This window comes from Tinamus guttatus, unplaced genomic scaffold (genome assembly GCF_059628265.1).
Source record: "Tinamus guttatus ecotype Peru unplaced genomic scaffold, ASM5962826v1 Tinamus_guttatus_pri_ptg000314l, whole genome shotgun sequence".
Taxonomy (NCBI): Eukaryota; Metazoa; Chordata; class Aves; order Tinamiformes; family Tinamidae; genus Tinamus; species Tinamus guttatus.
This window is the reverse complement of record NW_028288848.1, coordinates 1920539-1937500: the sequence shown is the minus strand read 5'-3', so window position 1 is coordinate 1937500 and position 16962 is coordinate 1920539. Positions and strand designations below refer to the sequence as shown.

Below are 16962 nucleotides of genomic sequence, written 5' to 3'. Positions count from 1 at the left end.
CGCCGGGTGCGGCATGTGGGGTTTGTTGTGAGGTGCAGGGGGAAGGACCCCCCCCATGGCCGGTCCCCTCCGGGTGTCCCCGCTCCCCATCCTCGGGGGGGAAGTGCAATAGCTGGGGCTGGATAGCGGGAGCCCTCCCTGCCACCCCGCTGCGCCGCCTGCCCCGACAGGCTGCGCGGAAATACAAAATACTGCAAAGGGAAAACGGGAGTGGGCGGGGGGGTGGACAGCAGAGCTCATGGCAAAGGTCTTCCAACTGTCACCTTGGAGTCCTGGCGACAGGAATACACACTTTCCTCGCAGCTCTCCCCCCAAAAAAGATGTTTTGAGGGACTTGACAGTCTCGCAGGCAAAGCGGCCGTGTCTGCGCTTGGGTGCTCCCGCCCGGCCAGCTGCGTGCCGGCTCCTGGCACCCTTGCACCCTGCCTTGTCCCAGCAGTGTCCCGCGTTTTCGAGGTAACTAGCTGCTTTTTAGCCCTTCTAAGCAGATATACTTGCCTGGGGCGGGGGGGTGGGAGAAGTCGTCTCCCCGCGCCCTGCACGGGTGGTAAAGTGAGACACGAGGAAGCGAGCGGGCTCCTCTAAATTTCGATAACCGCAGCAGACAATTTAGAAATAAGACACTTCTCACTGCCAACATGACAGCGGATTTTGAGCACTCAGAAAACACCAGGCCAAAAAACTGGAGACATCTTGATCTTTTAAGACAGCTTTTCCAGTACTTTAAGTGAAGGGGGGGGAGCGGGGAAAGAAAAAGAGGGAGAGAAAAGCTGCAAGGAAAATAATACAAAGCCAGCGCAATTGGCATCTAGACAGTAAAGAAAAAAGTTTTTGAGGTTAAGAGAAGGAAAGGCAAAGCTGTTATGTACCCGAGGGATGCAATTTTAGTGGGAATGGAAGATTTGAGTGGTAAAGGAGGAGCGCTCGCCTCCGGCTTCTCGCTCTTCCAGCAGTTGGGCTGCTGGCATCTCAATTTGAATTGCTGGGTGAGTAGCACTTTCTGCGGGCGTCCGACCACTGAACTTCTGGTGCGACTTCACTCCCTCCTCGTGCTCCTTCTCTCCTAGCGCATGGAGTCCAAAAAAAGGAGGAAAAAAAAACAACCCAAGCAGGCATCTCTCATCTCTAGCTGTGACCTTTGTTAGCGCCGCTACTTTTATTTATTTATTTTATGCTAATTGTCTTTTTTTTTTCCCCTTAATTAGGGCCAAGTGTGACTTTTCGATGGCACTTTAATTTTGTGGGAGCCGGGAGCAGCTGCGGAGGCAGGTTCTGCGAGACGGCGCCGCAGCCGGGTGCCCGCGCTCCTCCTCCTCTGCCTTCCTCCGCTCGGGCTCGCGGAAGGGGGGGACGGAATTCCGGGGCGCTTCCCCGGAATTCTGGGGCTGGGATGAGGGAGAGCTGGCGGGGAGGGGGCCGCGGCTCCCCGGGCGCCCCTGGCAGGTGCCGAGCGCGGCAGGGGGGACGCGGGCAGCATCCGCGCGCTCCGGAGGCAGCTCCGCGCCCGTGACATCACTGGGGCTCGCTGCGCTCTCCCCGCGCTGGGGGCGGAGGGGGCCACTTCAAAGCCGTCCTCCCTTCGGCGCCCAATTTCCTTAACTCTGAACCCATGCAGGTGAAAATGTGGTTTTTGTTGGTTTTCTCTTTTTTTTGGTTTTGTTTTTCTTTTTTTCTTTAGGAGAAAAAGTTGGTTTGCAGGAGGGCACAATCGGTTGCAGTTCAGGGGTTTTTTTGGTTGTTTTTTTTTTGGTGTGGTTCAAGTCTTGCCATAAAAATGAGATATTTTTCTTTTTATATATATATATTTCGAAACTAGTGAAAATAGGTACTAATTTTTAATTGGGTGATTTCTTCCTGCGTTTGGTTGATTCTCAGTTAAATTTTCTGAATTCTTTCGGAAGCTCTGTCCTAATGGAAAAGATAAAGATTTCAGGGACACTACATAAAAATGCTTTCATTCAGTGATAACGGAATATGAAAAGAATATGGAATTATGAGAAATATGATACAGAGTGTGTCCCGACACACTCGGAATCAAAGTCCAGGAGACTTTGTATCTATATTACAGGAAGTAAACCACTTCCGTACATTCCTGTAATTATAAATAAAAATGGAAATGTATTTGAGAATTATAGGCAGTATCTCATTTTAATAGGAGTGTTTTTTGGAGTGGAGGGGATTTTTGCTTTTCTTTTTTTTTTTTAATCTCTCTCAGGCTTATTTGTGTAGTCACTAGATGGAGAAGGAGGAATTGCATGACTTGAGTACCTCTGATACCTTTGCCTGTCTGAATAGATTTATATCCCTTCCGCATTGGTTTATATCCCTTTTCTGGTATAAAACATCGAGGTGATAAAATTCTGCAGAGATTCCTAATATTATTAGTCAATATCTAAAGTGACAGTTATTTAGTTCTTTCTTCTTTCGCTGCATGTTTGGGCGCACATGTTTTACATGACTAGTGATGAAATCTTTTAAGTGTTTTGCCTTTAGAGGAGTTCTTTCGTGGAGGCTCAGGACGAAAGGCCTGATAGCTCTGTATCAATGTGCGTGCTTTTCTTTTTATTCTAACATATATGCAGGGCATTTAAATTTCGATGTGTGTTCAGTGTCTCATTTGGGGGGAAACTTCATGCTGCATTAATTTTAAAAATGATTGATTTGGACTTACTTAATTCTATCACTCAATTGCTTTGTGGCAACGCGTAGCATTCGAGCATGCAAATCAACTGAAAATGAAAACAATTTTTAAAAAGCCTTGTTATTTGTTAAGCTCTTATTTTATACGTTTAATACATATATATAGGTACAGAGCACAATCCATTAAGCTGTGAATATTGCATTTTAAAAAGCTGTACTGGAAATTGGTGTCCTATTTTAAAGCATGATACGCATATTCATTTTTTAATAGTGCTAACGTTACTGCAGTAGCTAAAGAGAAGTGTATATAGTCATGCCTGCTGTTTTTTATTGATTATCTGTGGTTTTTAGCAGCCTTACATTCAAGTTCTTATTGTAAACAAAAGTCAACAGATAGTCTAACAAAACCAGTGCAGCTATTTCTTTGGCAGTGTGTGCCTGTCTGGTGCTGAAATATGTAGTTTGTATGCAAAAAACAAAGCTCTTGTAAAATGTGACATTTTACATAATGATAAACAGTAGGTAAAATTGAGATAAGAGATTTTCATACAAAGCACATTAAAGTAAGGACTATCAGGGTGATTATGCAATCTCTTTTTTACTTCTATCACTTCTGCCTGCTTCACATCCTTTCTGAATTTTAGTACATCCATATTTTTCTGTATCTTTTCCTTTTCCGCTCCCTTTGTGGTAAGGATCATTTCCTAAAGACTTGTTTTGGTTTCATCAGTCTCTCTGCTTTCTATACGATATTATTCTATACTACAGAACATAATATTTCTATATACATTTTATGGCTACTATTTGGGAAGGCAGTATTTTTTTGTTATAGTCCAATGTATGCTCTCTTTCTGCTTTTAACCTCGTTTTGCACAGTTGAAGGCTTGCCTGCTATAAAGGAGATAATACCTGTTTCTAGCAGTTACCTCAAATATGTGAAGAAAGCCCAAAATACTTGCCAGGTGGGGGAAGAAGCACTACCTCTCCTGTTAGTAATAGAATAAATGTGCACCTCCGTGCAAAGAGCCGCGCACTATGCCTTTCCTTCTCTTGTGGGAAAATTCACCTGTTGATCAAATGAATGATAAGCCAGAAATGCAGCGTGGGACGAGGCTGGGTACAGACAGGCCACAACTTAGGGGCACCTGGGCTGGTGACTCCTGCGTTCAGATGTTGCAAGGCTCAGGCAGAGCTAGTGCAGCGGGGAGCTCTCTTTTCATCCAGAACCATTAAGGGAAGAAGTGAGGCAAAACCTCACTGGCAGGAGCATAATTAAAAGCAATTTTTGGAGCGTCTTAATGCATACAGCTGTGGCTGGACAGGTGCTTGCTCAGGACGGACCTGATGGTCACCGTCCAAGATTGCCGCAAGAGTTTGCAGAACAAGTTTCATTTTTCACCTTTCCCAAAGAAAAAAAAATTATATGTGTGTACAGTAAGTAATAGTAAGATTCTTGTGCACACTTTGCAAGCCAAGCGTGAGCAGCCTTGGCAATAGTGCTGCACTGCAAACCTTTTCAGTTCTCCTGCGCAAGAACTTGCAGGCAGCAATTAGAGCTGGAGCCCTGTTCCCTTCCGCCTTATGCTGAAGGATTTGGCGTATGCTAATTGTCACCAGATAATTTCCCGTAATTGCCTTTTGGCAAAATTAAGTGGAAATTTCCTGAGCGTTTTAAGCGCTCCCTTCCCCGCCCCCTCCCTCATCAGCGCGGTCCCCGACGTGGGGGATGCGGGACAAGTTGAACATGGCAGCGTGTTCAGGGGATGCTTAAAATTAACAGTTAAGAAGAAAACGCTCCTTTTCTTCGGTGATTGCTGGGGTGGCGAGCCCAGGAGGCTGCTCTGGTGGGTTGTCTGAGCGGGTGCTCGGGGAGGTGGGATTTGGGAAGCGGGCGCTCCTGCTGGAGCAGCCACTAGAGCCGGGGAGAGGGCGACAGAGCGGTTAGGAGCCAGCAGAAGTGCTGCTCTTACTCTATTTTATGTGATTTTAATTATTTTTTAAGGGAAGGGCTGCAGGGGGTCGGCGGGTTTTGTCACGCTCCCTGAGGGGGGGTATTGTCCCAGCGTGGGCTCATCAGGGCTCCTGTCATCGCTTGTGCAAAAGGGGAAAATGAGCCTTTTTTTAGCAGGGAGGGTCGGGACCATCAATGAGGCCTTGTCTGCAGCCACAAAGCGGGGCAGCCAGGGCAGGACCTTCTGCATCCATGGGCCACGCTGACCTGGGAAAGGGCTCGGGCCACCCTGTCAGCTACAAGGGAGCAGGGGACAGAGGGTTTCGGGATGGCAAAGATGCTTGGTCAGGTGTGAAAACATCCGTTAAGGGAAATAAACTGCGGGTCTCCTTGCTAAGCAGAGCAGGGCAGAGCCAAATCTTTATCCTTTGAGGAAATGCATCCTGGCTAAGGCGGCTGTGTGAAGCTGAGCGCGTTGGTTCGTCGCGGTCAGCGGGGCAGGAGCGCCGCTCCGGCAGGGTGAAGCATGGCGATACTTGGGGATTTGCCCGGTCTTGCAACTTAGTTTTCTGTGTCTCTGTGGGAGAAGTGGGAGAAGGCTTTGCAGGGTAGCACCAAGGTGAGATTAACCATAGGAGGGGGAAAAATCCCGTCTCCCTTCCCAGCATCTTGGGTGCTGCAGAGCTGCTCAGCAACATCTGTTAACATTTCAATGGCCGCAGCCAGCATAGCTGCAATGGCACCGTCTGGGCAATGCACAGAAACAGATTATGCACCTATTTTTAATGTAAACTAGTGTCGAATGGTACCCAGGAAGCCACTGCAGGAGGGCCCGCTGATCCCAGGGCACCGTGGGGCTCCTACACCCACGAGGAGGAGGGGAGCGGGTGGCAGAGCCCCCTCCACACGGCTTTAGTTTTATTGTACAGGGCTCGTAAAGGCACGTGCAGGGCCCATCTTTCTTCTGCAGTCGGGGAGTAGCGGGGAGGAGGACATGGCTAAAAAAGGCAGGCGGAGCTCTTGCCCCGTTTGCTTTCGCTGCGCGCTCGTTCATCGCTACCGGGGTGGATGGCGACCCTTCCTTCATCCCGGGTTGCCCGTCGCGGAGGTCGAGTGGGAGCCTCTAGGGCTCTGGGGTGCAAGTGCCCCATCAACCTTTCGCTCGCCACGCTGCTCGCTGCCAGTGGCCACCAGCGTGCCCGCTGGCGAGCCGGCCTCGCGGCTCCAAGCGCCTCCAAGGGGCTCCCCGCTCACGGATGCGGGAGGTTTCGCCTTGCTCCTGGCAGAAACCTCCATTGCTGCTGCCCTGTGTCACAGTGCCTCTATATGTTTCTCCGACTTCAAATTAATGTCACATTTGTGTTGCCCAAGCCCGTGTCCTGCATTTGCAAACAGAAGTGGCAGCAGCAAACTCTTCCTGCGTGGAGGCTGGTGTCTCTTTGTGTATCCTACAAAGTGCCATTTCATTTTATGCAAGTCTTAGGTTGCTTTCAGAGACTTAGGAATGATGGATTTGTACTGCGTGTATTAACTCCTTCAATAAATGGCGAGTATTCATCAGTGGGGTATATTAAATGGGGCTGTAAATGCATACAAGCGTCTTTCATCCTGTTAATGAAATGTCCTTACCATGCAGCAAAGACTAGTACACAGCAATTTACACACATGATTCCCTGCAGTTGTAATGCAAAGTTCAGCTTTTCTTGTTGTTTTTTTTTCTTTCCTAACAGCACCTGCATAAGATGTATGAATCTTGGGGCCCCTCTCAAATGTCTCATCTGCCCCAAATTCGGTGCGAGGTTTCATTCCAAAGTTCCCTTATTTAATATCATGTGTGTTTTAAGCACTCCCAGAACCATTTCAAATTCATATATAGAGATTTAGTAGTTGCGTCCCTATGGGGACAATTTCCTCCGGTTTGCTTCAGGCAGGGGTTATCAAGAAAAGCAAACTTGTGTTGTTTTTGCTGCAGTTCTTTACGGTGCCCTCTAACCCAGCGTGCGAGCCCCTGGCTCTCGGTGGCGAGGGGTGATTTATTGGCAGATGACTTGGTACTTTGTAGATGCTGTGATTCTCCGCAGAAATCCCTGCTTGCTCCCTTCCTGCGACCACATGTGCCGATGCTAATCTGTGTAGGCCAGCGCAGCTCCGTGTGTGACATAGCCATAAATGGAATTCTTAAAAGTTGCCAGAGAAATTCCTGCATCTCGGGATGGCTTCTAGCTTAAAAGGGCCCTCCATAGAGTACTAGCAAGTGTATGCTGGAAAAGGGCCTTTTGCAGGGGGAAGGCTAAGGTCATCTAATAGGTGTCTCCTCCTCTTGATGGCTTCTGCAGTTTACCTTTCACTGCCAGTGGATGGGGTTAGGACCACACTCGTTACTGTGGCAGAACTCCCATTGGCTTCAAAGGTAGATGCATATGCAGGATTAATCCTGCTCTTTTCCAGCAGGCCCTTTCTGTTTCTTTTTTTTTCCAAGGAAGCTTAGTTAACCTCAGGAATGCTGCTTTTAAAGACCAGGGTGTTTAGCATATTATGCATAATGAGCTCAGCTTGCAAATTGTGTGTGCTCTTCCCAGCTAGGTCTCCTTTACTCAGGGTGTAATAAAGAGGACCAAGCAGAATACCAGCCTTGCCAGAGGACAGGCATAGTGGTGCAGGTAGATTTGCAGGGATGCTGGTTTGGATTCACCTAATTTGGACAAAATAATCTTAAATGTGTAAATGTATTTTCCCCTTTTCTCCCAATATATTTTCCCTCTTCCTGCACCCCTGTCTCAGTATGATCAGAGCAGAAAAAAAAATCATACTTATATATGAATTATCTATTTGGCACAAGGATGGTCACTCAAATAAGAATTACTTACCAGGGGAAAGGTTTGTGGGTTAAGCTTCAAATCCTTGGCTGTTGATTTCTGTTTGTCTTATTATTTTTCCTCTTCTCTGAAAGGCATTAAGCAAAATACGTAATACTCTAGCACTCGTGCTATTTTACCAGGCTTTTGCAGGGGGTCTTGGTATATCAAAGCAGTGGGAGGTGGTTTCCCACAGCGTACATGTGACTCCCTATGGTATATCTGTCTTCGGCAATGCCGACACCTAAGTCCAGCTTTCCTCTCTAAGGCTGCTTCTTGTTTGTTGTCTTAGGTCTGACCCTGTAATGTTATTCTGTCACTTTTTTTTTTTTTAACTAACCAGTTCCGATTTCTATGAAAATAAGCTCTCCATGGAAGAGCGGCATTAACGCTGTTACTCTGTCAGGATCTGGGTGAGATTTTGGCAATAACGTGAAAACAACCGGGAGAGCAGAGAGCTCTAGCAGCTACCAGCCACGCGCTGCGTCGCTCAAAGCAGGAGTTCACAGAATCCTTTGGAAACAAAAATTCCACTTACTGGGAAGTAATTTTGGGGGGGAACCAGACTTTCATTCGGTCATTTGGCACATAAAGTTGTGCGGTGCTGAATAGCAGCCGGGTGGTTTGGGTGGTGTGTGGTGTGATTCTCTATGTGATACCCTTGCCAAACCTTGCGGCACTTTCAGGCAGCTCAGGTGGTTGACTTGGAAGAAAATGGGTTTTTGGTCCGAGCGTTTCTGTTGACTTTTTGGATTAAGAGGCTAAATCCCCACAGCTGCTCTGATGTAAACCCAAGATGGTTCTTTGTGGCCGAGGCTTGTCCTTAGTTGTGTGACTGACAGAGGCTCTGACCCAGGGCCCAGCCAGCGCAGCAGCTTTGGCTGCCTCAGCCATGCTCTGTTGGTGGGACCTGCTGTGCCCCAGGCTCATTATTAGCGATGGGTCTATGAGGGTTAAAAAAAAACAAGAAACAAGATAAAAGTTGTGGGAAGCGTAAGCACTGCCATTTCTCTTTCTTCTTGGATGCATAGGAATTTTTTGCAAAATGTCAAATTTGGTAAATAGCCATTTGCTTGCCAGCAGATGGGTCATACCATCATCTCCCTCTTCCTCCTCCAGTATAGCAGCTTGTTCTTGAAAAATAGCGGAGGTATTTCTGAAATGCCTCTAAGAGCAGCTCAGGGTGCTCAAACCAAGATGAGGTAGCGGTGTGCTTGGGCCTGCACGGTGAAGGTGCGTGCGTTTGGGGCGAGCTGGGGACCGGGTGGCCGCGTGCGGGAGCCCAGGACGGCGCTGGTGCAGCCCGAGCGGCCCCGGCGCGCTTGGGTGCCGCTGCGCTATCGCTGCTCTGTTTTAATGTGATTCCTTTTGCTTGATGTTAATGCAAGTTGTTCCTTACTTAAAGTAATAAAAGGAAATGAAGACACATTCTAAAATGAAACCTGACTCTAATCCATTCATCATCTAATACCAGCCTCTTTATCTTTGCTGGTACCTAATCTGGTTAAATGTCCCTGTTGTAGGATTTTAGTGAAAATCCTCTATGGGGAATAGGGGTTTTTGCAATTGGATTACTCGCAGTAAATGGTCCAGCAGTTCACTTGTTTCAGCTTAATTTTTTCTTTGTGATCTTGTAAGGGTAAGTTACAGTTCAGCCTGCCTTTGCCTTTCATTCATTCATTTCTTTGCTCTTTTTTATTGTTATTAGGAAAAAAGATCTTTCCCCCCAGAGCTAGGAATGTGACAAGTAAAATCTCGTGATATCTGCGCGATTATTCTCCCCACAAGAGTTTTAATTTCAATGGCTTTATGTGTGTTTCTGACATTATTTTTACAGCTGAATACTTTAGTAGCCTAATTCGCCAGTATCCAGTTTCCATTTATTAGTGCTCTCCAATGAATTGATAATTAATCAGCTCTCTTAAAATATATGTATATAAAATATGCAGGTGATCACTTGTCAGCTTAATGCTTGCTGATGAAGGGAATACTCCAGCACCACAAAGGCTTTTTATCTGGCGTGTGTTCGTGTTGAACAGTAAAATGCAGAACTGAAAGTGGGAACAGGAAGGGGAAAGGGAAAGTCCTGCAGGTCAGCGAGCACTTGGGTCTCTTGCTAATTAAATGGGGGGCTCTGCCAGCCCCGCACAAAGTGCCCTGCCCACATCTTGGGGGCAAAGCCCTGGATTTTCAAATTAGAAATGAAATTTTAAAAATTGCTGCTGCGCCATGCAGGAGCACAGGAGGTCAAAAAGATTTAAAAAGACCCGTGTGCAGGGAAAGAGTGTGAATAGTTCCAGGCGGGCGAGGAGGGAATGCCGAGAAGAGACCTGCAAATGTGTGAGGATGGTGCTGAAATCCTGACATGCAGATACGCTGTTTGCTGCAGGGGGAGGCTACAGCTCTCCTAACACCCCAACATGTTTTCTCTCCACAGTCTAACAAAGTACCAGTTGTGCAGCACCCACACCATGTACACCCTCTCACGCCGCTTATCACGTACAGCAATGAGCACTTCACACCAGGAAACCCTCCTCCACACTTACCAGCCGACGTAGACCCCAAAACAGGTAGGTGGGAACCCGTGCTGTGTCCTGAGGGTGGATCTCCTCCTTTTGCATAGCCTGGGGAAGGGCTTCCTGTGCCAGAGCACCCAAGGGGACATGCGAGACGTAAGGCACAGGCAAGGAGCTGGCCAAAATAGTTTCTCTTTACCCAATTAGGCTTCAGAAGGAAACCTACTGGGTGAATTTTCTTGAAGCCTCTGTGCTGTGACACCAGAGTTGCATGCATGGGGTCGTTTGCAGGTGTGTTTCTTTGCTAGCATGATACTCCATACAGTAGTTGGATCTATTAATGGCTTGGTTTGCATGCACGACCCGGAGAGTTAAACATGTACACTCTGTGATCTACGCTTAAAAAATTGCAGCTGGAATTTTAAAGGTGGTGGGTCATGACCGCTTTCGAAATGAAGCTCTTTTAATTCCCCAAATCCCATTGTTTCTGTGTCAGGAGTTCAGCCATTTTTCTCCTATAATGTTGAATTTTCATCTACCCTAGCTGCTTAACTCCAGCCATATACTTGCAACTCTTTTCCCCAATGTAAGTCTACCCAGCTCTCCGTTCAGCCTGAAGGGCAGTCTTCTTGAATATAGAGCAACGTATAAAACCCTGACTAGATTTATTGGTGTTACAGAATAGAATTTACATGTTATTCTAACTTTTTAAGAGTCCCTGTTTAACCTTAGGGCTCAGAGAAGTCAAACAGTGTCAATCTTCCTTCTTTAGGCTGCATTGAGCTCTTAGTAACAGTGTTTTTGTTTTTGTTAATCCAAATCCCAGCTAGTTAATTAGAAAGTACATCTGAAACTGAATTGTGTCAAGAGTTTGTCAGAAGAATAGCCGTGTTGTCCCTAACGTATGCAGATAATTTATCTAAGCTCCAGTCCTTGAATGAGGCAGTACATTAGCTGTTTTTCACCGCATACGCTTCAGTTGGGGCCCCCTTTTAATTGTACTTAATGCTAACTTCACATGGCTTAAAAGGAATCCATCTCGCCATCCCTGGGTATTGCAAGTGAATGGCATAGTCAGCCCCTCATTTAAATAATGGTAGTACAGGGAATAGCTTTTAAATGGTTATCGTAAAACATATGATTAACGTCTGTAGACTGTTTACTTTTCTTCTGTGAACATTCTTTCAAGTGTGCAAATAGCTCACTGTATGGTTAAAGCCCAGTTAATCTGTTTGGTTTTTGTAATGGAGAAAAAGCAATGCCTGCATGAAAATGTCACACAAGGAGATTTAATTTAGAGATTAAAAGCTTCCTGAGTGACTTAAAAAATAGGTTTTAGCCATGAATACAGTGCCCCTTCCTTTTAGTGCTCTCTGTTTTAATTTTGCTTCTATTATGTTATTGTGCTCTGGCTTGTTACTTGAAAGACCCAGTCCTGTAACCCTTACTCAGCTGAGTAATTCTTACGTGCCCTAAAGGTAAGAGTGTAGGATATGGGCTGATACCTGGAGCTGATTTCTACGCTCTCCACAGGATCTGCACCAAGCCAGCCAAGACACATGGGCTCTCTCCCCGGGCACCCCCAGTCCCCCAGTTTTACCTGCCATTTAGAGGTCCCTGCTCTTTGGTTTTTGAGAAAGATATTACTTGGTTCTGTGTGTGTAGCCTTTCATACACCTTGAAAGTGTAATTTGCTCCTTTGGAATAACGCCCTGCTATCAAGCACACAGTCCACGTCCAGTTGGGGCCTCTGTTTCTTGGTGACTTTGAGAGCAAAATAACCATGGACTCAGTAGAGAGGTCGCCCTTCTGTTGAGCATTTAAGCACAGGGTCACATCCCACCTGTAGCTGAGACTACTAAATTCCTAACCTAAACAATAAAATAATATCTCTGGTTGAAGAAATGTCCAAGGAGAGAATCACATCATCTTTTTGTCATTGAATCTCATTTAACAAGATACCAACAATCTCTCTGTATAAACTAAGACTGAGAAATATCCTTTGGAAGCTCAAAGTGTAGACATGAGCATTGTAATATAAAAGAATAGTTAGCAGTACAGGAACATACATGATTTTTACTTTTGTTTCTGTATTTCCGTGACTCAATACTAAAACCACTTTATTTTCCTCTTCCTTAGGAATTCCAAGGCCTCCACATCCTCCAGATATATCTCCTTATTATCCGTTATCACCGGGCACTGTAGGACAAATCCCCCATCCGCTAGGATGGTTAGTACCACAGTAAGGAGTTCCATTTTTTTAATTTCCATTTTAATTTTGATGTATAAAATTTATGTTAAAAAACTTGTGTGTCTGTGTGCGCATGTGTGCGTGTGTTGAGATAAGTCTGTTTGCCAACTGCCACTTTATTGAGTGGTTATCAATTTACCCACTTCATAAAGATTAATTAAAACTTATACCAGGTCATGTGGTCTTAAACAAACATGAGCAGTTGGGCACAGCTTTGCATGTTGTTTCAGCTTGCTGATGGCTTGTGAAGCATGAATTTTTAAACTCTTCCACAGAAATGACTTGTTCTTATTAATGCCCTTACGCTGAGCTATGTATCCTTTTATTTATTTTTTTAATATGTCCTGCAATTTGGTTTTCTGGGTACTCGTGGTTGTTTTAATGGACATCTTTTTAATTTTTTTTTAGTAGGACCATTCTCACTATAAATGTGAAATTCTGAGTTTCATTGGCTTTCGCTGTCAAAGCTCTGTTCATTTTTCTCGAGAAGCAGCAGATCTTTGTGTTGGATAGTTGGTATCTCAGGAAGGGGGTTTCCTGCCAGACAAGAAAGAGGAATGAATTTACTTCCAAATCTGCTAAGGAAGAAGCCAGGGAAAGTTAAGGAAGAAGCTAGAGAAAGTAGCATTTTTGTTTGCTTGTTTGCTTGTTTTTTCAATAGCAATCACTAGTAAAGTCTAGGGAATGAGGCTTCCTCCAGTAACTGAGTCTTTTTTTTTTTTTTTTATTCCTCCATGATACCATCACTGCAATGGGTTTATAATGAATTTCCACGCTGCTTAAGCCTTTTGTGCAGCATATTTTACTTAAATGTTTTATAAAACACATTTGTGTTGCTGAATACAATGGTGCTCTGCATTATAAATCAACATTATTATCATGTTTTTCTCACATAACAGGCATTTAGGCCTCATCCAGAGTGGGGAGATTGTATTTCGTTAGGAATGAATTGCCCTGAGCTAGGAGGATTTTCTTCCCGCTTGAGGTTATTTGGCCAGCTGTGCTAAAAATTCCTTTTTTTCTGGTTTGCTCTCCTGAAAGAAATGGGATTTGCACCATGAAGGAGAGGGGTAGGAGCCACGGGTGTCCAGGCACACCAGAGCTCAGGCCCTTGGCTGTGGGGTATTCGCACCCCTCACCCATCGTCTTGCTTGCCAAATCTCCCCAGCAGAGCATAGCACAAGCAGGACAAAAACCCAGATTTCCCTGAAATCATAAATTCCTCCTCATTGTGCTGATTATTTGGAGAAAACCCTGCACACTGGTAGGACACGTGTCAGCTGCTTTTTTCCTCCTTTCTCGCTTGCAGTACAGCCAACTTAGGCTCTTCTCCTCTTCTCTTGCAACTGCTCGCCTCAGTTTTGCATAGTAAATGCCTCAGTATGTAAAACAAATATACTGAGATACTTTCAGAAGTCAGGAGCATTAATCAAGTGAGGATGTAGGGAAGAAATTCCTTCTTGTCACTGACTGGCTTCTCATTGTATAAATGTGTTTCAGTGCCTTACGTGCCTTAAAATGACACATATAAGTCCTTCTTGAGCCAGACCCAGGCCAACGTGGCCACATGTGGCCAGTTTCAGCACCCAAGTGACAACAGTCACCCTCATCACAGGAGGGGTCTGTCATCACCATGAGTTGTCCTAAGCTGACACCAATGGTATATTCGCTTACCCAAGACTCTCAAGCTTCTCCCTGTGCTTTTGGTGCGGGATGATACTTTCATATTCACTTTTTCTCTGGAACAGTAGGATGGCCAACCTCGCAGAAGTAACAAAAGGCTTTTTTTGTCCCTCTCCTTGCCCCTCATGCTTCACAGTCAACTTCTCAGTCCATCCATCTTCAGTTGGCCTGGATGTCTCTACCATGGTGCCCCGCCAAAGAAAGGATCCTACCCATTCAAGTGATATATTTGAAGGACAGATAAAAAGAACTAGCCAGCACAGACAAATCTCAATCAGAAAAAGTTGTGTGTCTTTCATGAGGATGCTGTTTTGCATGTTGCTGTATTTTTTAATTATTGTAATGAGGTGTGATTGTCTATTGGTTACCCACAATACTTCTTGGGGACTCTCCCCCGGTAACTCTTGTCAACACTTGTTAATCTGACAAAAGGCTACAAATTAAGCTCTGTTAATTTAATGTTTTCTCACCGAGATCTAAATACCGAAAGAGGCCCAAAGCGCAACTGAAGTCCTTTGATTCACTGTACTTTATTTTGGTATAAATTTACATTCATTATTGTTTTCCTTTGGATGTGTAGCCCTCAATTAGTGTGATGGCTCCATTAAAGCAAGCGAGACTTCGCCTTTAATTATTACAACAAAACACCTAGTTTCAGCTTGGGGAGAGGGTCTCTATTGACATAAGCAGAGGTTATAAAATTTAATTAGCCATTCCTATCAGATTTATGGCATTCAAATTGTTCTGTGTTTCTTTCCTTTGATCCTTGCTGTACAATCCCCAAGATTTTTGTTCTGATCAAATGAGAATAAAGCTTACTGTGCAGGGAGAAGTTTTTGTTGTTTTTTTTTTTTCCTTTTTCCAACCCTTTTTTCTCCCTCTCATTCTCTCCTTGCCTTCTTTCTGCCAGGCAAGGTCAGCCCGTGTACCCGATCACGACGGGGGGTTTCCGCCACCCTTACCCGACAGCCCTGACTGTCAATGCTTCCATGTCAAGGTGAGTTCAAAAGGATGACCTGAGTCGGGAGCGAGTGTCGCTCCTCCCAGTGTCCCCCCTTGAGGAGGACATTTCTTTGGGGAGATGCGTTTCTGGAAGTGAACGACAGTGCTCAGATCTTGGTGGGGTGGAAGAGGAGAGGACAAGTTTGGTGAGGTGTGGACAGAGGTGAAGGGAAAGTGTCTCTAAAAGCCAACAAAATGAACAAGCCAGGAGAATGTGATGCTGGAAAAGCAAGGAGGAGAAGTCGTGACACCATTTGCATTCCTGGGGGCTGTCACCCGCAGCGATGCTCTGCGGGCGGCGGGGGCTGCTACCCAAGCAAGGGTATCGCTCTGTGTTTTCCCCCCACCAAAGCTCCAAACGCTGATAGGCAACATGAAAGGACCTGCCTGACCCTCTAAAGCTTTAGAAGTATGTATTTCTCCCCCTCCCTACCTCCAATTAATTCCATCTAATTTTCCAGGGGCTGCTAGTTTTATTTACAAACTGGTTGGCAGCACTATGTTTAAGTAATCACTAATTGCTCCTAATGATAGTTTTATTTTCTGTTCATCTGATTTTCAGTCTGGTTAATTAAATCGGTGGAGGTTTAGACTTTCCTGATGGGCTGAAACAGCTAATCCATTTTGATGATGGCACATAATTAAATTAGCATGCATTACATAGCAAGGTTCCACGTCTCTTCCCTGTTCTGTCCCTTCCTCTCCATTTCTGCAGTTTAATATGTGGAGGTCAGTGTATAGAGGACTTAAGGAGGCAAAGATTTCAAAAAAAAAAGAAAAAAAGCACATACTGCCTTGAGCAATGGGAACAAATAACCAGAGCTCATGAGTGAATGAGTAGGGAAACACTGTTATATGCTTTAGATCAATAGAAGTAAAGGTAAAAATCCAAATCTGCCCATGTTGCTCCAGCAACTAAAGAGAGACAACTGGAAAATAAACTTAAAAAAAAAAATGAATAGACCCAGCACAGAGAGGAAAAAAATCCGGGGCTGGGGAGAGCACTGCAAATTTAAACAATGGTTCCCTCCCTGCATTTAATCTTTTTAAATATCTACAAAAGATTTGCAGGCACAGTGCGAGGCAAAGTAGAGCTTGATTTAGTTTAATTATTATTAGAGAGGCTAGTCATTTGGGGGAGGGGGGAGAGGTGGGAGGGGGGAGGCTATATTCCCAAGATAGGCTTTATGAAAGGTATCTAGTTAAAAAGAGTACACAGCAAATTAAATACATTATTGTGGTAATGGGACGACAGAAGTAGAGGTCTATTATACTTATGGCAGTTATAGGAAATGTAGGCTCCTTGCCCTGTTCTAGCACATCCTTTGATATTCATTCCATTCAGCAGCAGGGCCAGGACTTCTCAGAATTAAGTGATGGGTCATTATACTTTAAACACCATGGAGAAGCCTAGATTGGCAATTAAACAGCACTTGCTGACACTCGCTTGTGCCACCCTGTGACCCCCTTTAGATTGAGTTGTTGGAGCTCGGGGCCCTCAGCCTGCTAAATTGGTAGCAGGCACTTCTCCTGACGAGGGCTGGCTCTGAAATCTGCCGGCTTCAAAGGGAGCAAGATCATGTATAAACCATAATGTGGGTGCACCGTGGCTCAAAAAATAAGGCAGGAATAGATGAAATGTTACAAGTGCAAGGGGAAAATGAGAGAATAATGACAAATCTAATGCAACTCAAAGCAGAATTGTTGCACAGAAAAATGCATCCCACTGCTTGTGCATAAAATCAAGGCAGGCAGATGACATCCAGTTAACAGAAACATGTCAACAGTGAAGTAAAGTGAGAGTGAGTAAGAGAGAAGCCCCTGAGACAGCCAGGAACAAAAAATTAGTTGTCCTTAACAAGTTAAGACTCATCATTATATTCTGGCTTGGAGCCATAAAAGGAGACAGTGGTGTATAATGAGCTGCTTAGAATTTTTAGGGTGTTTATTGCAATTCATGGAATACTTGTCTGGAGAAAAAAAAATCAAGGGGGATGCTGAGGCAAAGGTGAGGGGTGTGTGTGCGTGCACACAGCCTCCCTGTATGTGCCCCGCGCGCCCAGC

At 45.1% G+C, this 16962-nt stretch overlaps 1 protein-coding gene across 17 annotated transcripts in view; it reads left to right on the top strand.

Moving 5' to 3' along the window:
- Nucleotides 1–16962, top strand: part of TCF7L2 (transcription factor 7 like 2) — a 171673-nt gene that overhangs the window by 135290 nt on the left and 19421 nt on the right. For 13 of the 17 annotated variants that reach the window (XM_088528615.1, XM_088528613.1, XM_088528614.1 and 10 more), the window contains 3 exons: nt 9884–10016; nt 12102–12204; nt 14807–14893. In XM_088528615.1, coding sequence (XP_088384741.1) covers nt 9884–10016; nt 12102–12204; nt 14807–14893 — 323 coding nt within the window. The remainder of the gene's footprint in view (nt 1–9883; nt 10017–12101; nt 12205–14806; nt 14894–16962) is intronic. The other 4 variants (XM_088528616.1, XM_088528609.1, XM_088528607.1 and 1 more) reach the window with 1 other exon arrangement.